Source organism: Blennius ocellaris (genome assembly GCF_963422515.1).
Source record: "Blennius ocellaris genome assembly, chromosome: 5".
Classification (NCBI taxonomy): domain Eukaryota; kingdom Metazoa; phylum Chordata; class Actinopteri; order Blenniiformes; family Blenniidae; genus Blennius; species Blennius ocellaris.
The window spans coordinates 22720034-22726033 of NC_137654.1; the positions used below are offsets into that span (position 1 = coordinate 22720034).

A 6000-nucleotide genomic window follows, 5' to 3' on the forward strand; every position below is an offset into this window, starting at 1 on the left:
TCTTAGACTTCAAGATACAAGTTCCTTTTAACGTTTGTTTGTTTGTTTGTCCGTTTGTGCGATAGGATTCAAATAGAAGCTGAAAAATAACTTTTTTTTTTACAAAACTCACACACGCACGCATGCACGCACACACATACACACACACACACACACACACACACACACACACACACACACACACACACACACACACACACACACACACACACACACACACCTCCTGAGTCCCCTAGTGAACCCTCATTCCTAAGCCTTCAGACTGTCAGCTCCATCTACCTCTCCTCATGTTATTTCAGCCCAGTCGGCTGATCCAAGGTCATGAGCACCGGGGAGATCTCTTTTTGTGCCGTGCACAAGTGTGTCTGTCCATCTCTGTGTGTGTGTGTGTGTGTGTGTGTGTGTGTGTGTGTGTGTGTGTGTGTGTGTGTGTGTGTGTGTGTGTGTGTGTGTGTGTGTGTGTGTGTGTGTGTGTGTGTGTGTGTGTGTGTGTGTGTGTCTGTACTTGCATGTCAATGTCCTCACTGCTCACAAATCCGTCTCATCCTTCAGACACCGTGACCCTGAGCACGCTCTGCTTCCTGTCTCCCTCTGACTGGCTTCCTCCCCGGAGGGAGCCGAGGACTCATCAAATAATGCTCTTCTTTCACCGAGAAACAGTCTGATTTATATACTTTACTTCAGTGCCAGAGAACCAGCGTACTCACAGCAGCAATATTCATAGTTACCTGCAGGCCGATGCGTACCTACAAGATGCAAAGAAAAACCTGAAAACCGTTTCTGCAGCGGGTGTGTCAGCAGCTTCCTCATTAACGTGTCACATCTGGTTGTGCAACTTCTGTGGAGTCACCAGGTCCAAGGATATGGTCACGTTATCTCCTTGGGTTCAAGGAGAGTGGCACAACGCTCCCCCACATTTTGAATATTTACTGTTGCCTGCTTCTACATGGAGAGTATGGGGTCTGGATTAGCGATAGCCCAGCAGGAGTGAGCGAGGGGTGGCAAAACCAAGAATTTGCCCGCCGTTTCCACAGAAACCCTCTTATCTGGCGAGGTGCAGGACATGAAGGGCCACAGGGTCACAGGGGGGTTACGAGGCAGATGGGCGAGCAGCAGGAAGTGACCTTGTGGACAGGAAGAGAGCAGGTTCCCGCGCAGACAGAGCGTCTGTGGCTGCAGCATTTCGGTCCCTCAGCAAATTTTAATGTGCACACATACAAGCAAACAATAGGCGACACAAATAAGCCGTGACACATAGAAATATTAAGGTGCGTTGTAAGCACCTACACCTTTGCTGAAAGCTGCAACCGGGCCTCTCTTTCAGCCCTTGTTTTCCCCTGTCCTACTTTCTTGCTTTCTTTCTCCCCCCCCAACACACACAAACAAGCCACACAAAGTCCTACACACCCTTGCTCTCAACCGAAGTCACCGCTATAACCCGAATATGCCCACAACCTTTTAGCCCCGCTACTTTTCCTCTTGCTTGAATAAGCAGCAGCGCGAGAGCCCGAGGTGACTGTGGGGAGAGCGGTTCAGACCGGAGCGCTCACTCTCCGGCTCTCACCGCTTGAGTCTCCCGTCTTGCGGAGAGGAAACTGTTCCCTCCCTCCATTGTCTCGCTGTTGGTTGGCTTAGATAGGGTCATCAACAAATTACAGCCAATTTAACTTAACAGCTACTTAGTGGGACATTAACGCCACGGGTGGAAGAGGGCCTCGTTTCTCTCTGGCGTGATGAAGGGGCGCCGTTTGTGAAAAATGAAAGGAGACAGATCGTGGCATGACGTGCCAAAGAAGGTTGCCTTGAGAGTGTGATATGTGCTAAAAGAGGTGGAAACTCGCAAAATACAAATATTCTATCAGTGTGTTCACATAACTGTGCTAGATTTAAATTGTTTTCTTCTTAAGATCATTGTTTTCAGATTTTTTTACTTGTTTTAATTTGAATAGAAAAAAAAGTGACCTTTTTTTTTGCATCATTACACGGTTTTCCAACATCAAGATTATTTAAACTTCCAGAGATTAAACAAGAACAAAGGAACTGTGTCTGAGGAATATATGAGCAATAAACAACACAGCAAAAAGTGACCCAGCCAGCAAACATTTGCACATCCATAAACCTATTTATTGAGACATCCTCCAGGGGGCCTTTTAAAAAGAATCAGAGGAGGATTTTTCTGGACTAATACTTAAGTAAAGAATATGGCCATTTCCTCCTCCTTTGTGTAACACTGTGTTTTGTGAAGAACCCACTGGGCAGCATGACACCATTACGAAGGCTGTGAAAGACACAATGACCAAATTGCTGTGATATTTAAGGGCCCAGCGACCTGAAAATAGTGCTCCTGAGTCCCATGGGCAGAGAATTCATTGTTCTAGTGTGTGACTTTACAACTGCACAGTAAAGATTTAGCAGAAGGAAGGAAACTTGTATCAATTACAAGGGACAGGATATAGCAGATAAGAGGGAAGACAAATACTGAGCTTTTGCCTTTGCTTTATATTTGATGTATTAATATGTGAGCATCACTATACTGTTGGAGATAATGCTGCGCAGTTTAATTAATGAGACCTGAATGTCATGGAATAAAGAGACTGTACACGTTATATAAAAACACACCTGAAGTAACCCAAATGTCTGAACTTATTCTATCACAATGTGATCTAAAGGATATATCAAATGTATGTTGCTAAAGTGAAAGAGGCCTTGATAAAAACGTTGATGTGAATGTTTTAATTTATATGTATGGTTGGTTTTTTTTTAGGACTCCCCCACCAACAAGCTGCTGTATGCCAAGGAGATCCCCGAGTACAAGAAGAGAGTGCAGTGCTACTATCAGCAGATACAGGATATGCCTCCGCTCAGCGAGCAGGAGATGAATGCTCACTTAGCTGAGGAATCAAGAGTAAGTACAGTTATTGCAAAATGTCCCTTAGATAGTCATCTGGCTGTGAATAGACATACAGTTTATCTAATCCATTGTTTTGATGTCTGCCCTACAGAAATACAGAAATGAGTTCAACACCAACCTGGCCTTGACAGAAATCTACAAATACGCCAAGAGATATAGGAGCCAGGTGAGAGAGCCTCATTGATTCTGTGTCTTTGTGAAGTCAGACAAGGGATGGCTATATCTGAGTGATCACACTCACACTTTTTGGCAGCCACAGCACCTCCGTGAAACCCAGTTTGCTGTATCAAGTTCCAGCAGATTGAAATCTGAGCGCTGCGTATCAATGTGGAAGATCAGCTGTATTGTTGAGAGACGTAACGCATTGTGGACGAGTTTGCAATCTGTCACTGTATGGTCTGGTTAAATGTGTGCAACAAATAGCTGATTTCAATTTCGCTGGATGTTGTCAGCAGCGGAAAAACAATCTGATGTGAACTATGTTCAAAGCAGCAGCTGCAATCCAGCATGCAAAATCCTCTCTCTCCAGCCCACAGATACCTTTCACTTTAAGCAAACAGCGTGCTGTTTACCTTCTCTTTATTCACCACCCGTATCTGCTTAATGACACTGTTAAGTTGCTGCTTCGTATCTCCTTGCATTGCTTTGAACTGGCCCCCTTCAAACCCTCTCCTGTCCTCCCCCATGTTTCTCTACCGCTGTGACTATTCTCCCGAGAGGCTTAGTCAGTGGTGACTGTGCCTTAATGGAGCACCCTCATGATAATACCGTTTAGCTGCTTTCCTCTGTCATACTACTGTGCTGACGTGGGCCAGAAGCTTAGACTCTGATTCACAGAGCTCTATGAATGGCCCCTGATTGCCTATTCTCTCGCCCCAGCTCAGTTCGCTGTGCCTGGTAGCACACTGCCGCTAAGAGCCCATAAATCCCACTGACACACTGACAACTATTGGGCATGAAAAAACACAGCAGATGTGGGTTTTGTAAATAAGTGAAGAGCAAAAAAAGCTTTTGTGGTGTGGAGGCATGCATGAAGGCAGAAGAAGAGGCTGAAGCACTTCTCACTCGATCCTCTGCTGCTCCCCTTTTCTCTCGTGCAACTTTCTATGTCCAAGCAGGTGGCTGATTTTCTCTCTCTCGCTCTGTGTAAGATGGATGCATGAATGCTCAGGAGCCGCTCAAAGTCATCTTTGTTGTTTTTCCTTTCTATCTGCCTCGGTCAGGTGGTGAACGCTCTGGAGTCAAACCCCACTGCACGTCGCACTCAGCTGCACCACAAGTTCGAGCAGGTCATTGCCCTGGTGGAGGACAACATCTATGAGTGCTGCAGTGAAGCCTGACGGGGCCGCTCTCCTCTGTTTGCCACATCTTGTTCTCCTGCTGCCAGCTGCCTTTCTCCCACTTACATGGTTACTTGGGAATGTCAGTCGCTGAAGAGCCGTCCCTCTTAAGTGTCATTATTATTCCCACGGGTTGCAACAGGGGTGGAAAAACGGCAGAGCGAAGGACTAAAACCTGCCTTTCAAGCGTCGTACATTTGCAAAGTGTTCCCCGTTTCATCTGGGGATGCGGTGCAGTTTTCCCCAAATCTTTTCCAGTGACGCAGACAGAATTCCAGTCTCGTCGACTATACAATAGAGGGAATGTGTAGGAGCTCAGATTAGGCTTCTTGTGGATGTCTTTGAAGATGCTGGGGCCGACAGTAAGCCCTGGTGGCAATCTTAACGCACTGAACCCTTTTCTTAAGGGAACGAGCCAATGATGCACTGTACTGTAATATATGTCCATAGCAATATTTATAGATGTGTTATAATGCTTTCAAGTGACCTGCTTATCAAGATTAGTCGGACCGTCATAAAATCCTCCCACCTCCTAAAACCTGCAACGTTCTCAGGTGTGACCGGCGAAGACGAGCAACCGACTCTCATTTGGTGCTTTGAACTTAATGCCCCAATGTGCTTTGCAGGTTTATGATGGATTGAGGAGGAGCGGAGAGAAGAATATAAATGACTGAATTTTATGAAAACAAGTGTAATGTAGCTCACTGGGAAGAGCTGCACCAGTGTAAAAGTGTTGATCGGTGTGTATGTGTAAAACGAATGAGTAACATGTTGGATTTTGATCAATTCAAAAGAGGCAAATTTACATTTAAGAAAAAAAAATGAGCTCACTATAATCGGAAGAGAGACTGTATTTGTGATGCCAAATTACTTGTCAGAGTTTGTGAAATAAATTACCGTATTTAGGATTTTAAAGTGTCTAATGATGACAACTTTGTTGTAGTCAGTCTCGGAGTACTTCATTTCTGAATGCATTACAGCAGAGTGAAATTTAAAGCAATGTTTGAAAACTATTAAAATCTGGCCTTCCACCCAAAAGAAATCCTCAAAGCAGCATCTGGAACGTCTCAAGAAAGCTTTGTAAATGTTCCCGAGAAAAGGCGAGTAAGGGAAAAGTCATGCAGACATTTAGCTTTGTTTTTATTGCAGCGCACAAAACAACTTCCACAAGCCGTGGCCTTTACACGACCAACAAAATAATACTCTCATATCTTGATACACACACTGACACTCTGACTGTACAGGCACAGAAACATGCGACACATATTCAGTTGCTTGCAGGAAGATCCTTCTTCCTTCAGAGGCTCTGTTCAGTTCCATGTGTTTAAAGTTAAATCGCAGTCATAATTAGGAGGAAGCTCGTCTATCTGAGCCTCATCACCACACAGACAAAAGAAATGACACAGAAAACAAACAGAGGAAAACATTGTGTTGCACTGAAAGCTCGTCTAAGACATCTGAACAAAATATGCCCTAATTTTCTCTACAAATGATCATTTCATAGTACATTTTGGGGATATATAGGTGAGATATTTCTTTATTTAAAAAATGATGAGGTTGAAATCATGGCATGTGGTCTGTACAATAGGATTTCCCTCTTATAAGTGTTTTCTGGACCGCAAGGAGCAGGGAGAATGTTAAGGTAATTGAAAAAAGACACCCTCTTGATGCCAGGTTAAAATCTGTTAGACCAGCTGAATACGTCCTGTGAATAAACGGATTGAAGACACACATGCTGGCTGATATCTA

General features: G+C 44.5%; 1 protein-coding gene across 2 annotated transcripts in view; it reads left to right on the forward strand.

The window, feature by feature from the left end:
- plxnd1 (plexin D1) overlaps nucleotides 1-5170 on the forward strand; it is an 84797-nt gene extending 79627 nt beyond the window's left edge. For both annotated transcript variants that reach the window (XM_080497441.1, XM_080497442.1), the window contains exons 34-36: nucleotides 2765-2905; nucleotides 3003-3077; nucleotides 4135-5170. In XM_080497441.1, coding sequence (XP_080353567.1) covers nucleotides 2765-2905; nucleotides 3003-3077; nucleotides 4135-4251 — 333 coding nt within the window. In that variant the 3' untranslated portion in view covers nucleotides 4252-5170. The remainder of the gene's footprint in view (nucleotides 1-2764; nucleotides 2906-3002; nucleotides 3078-4134) is intronic.
- Nucleotides 5171-6000: the final 830 nt, after the last annotated feature.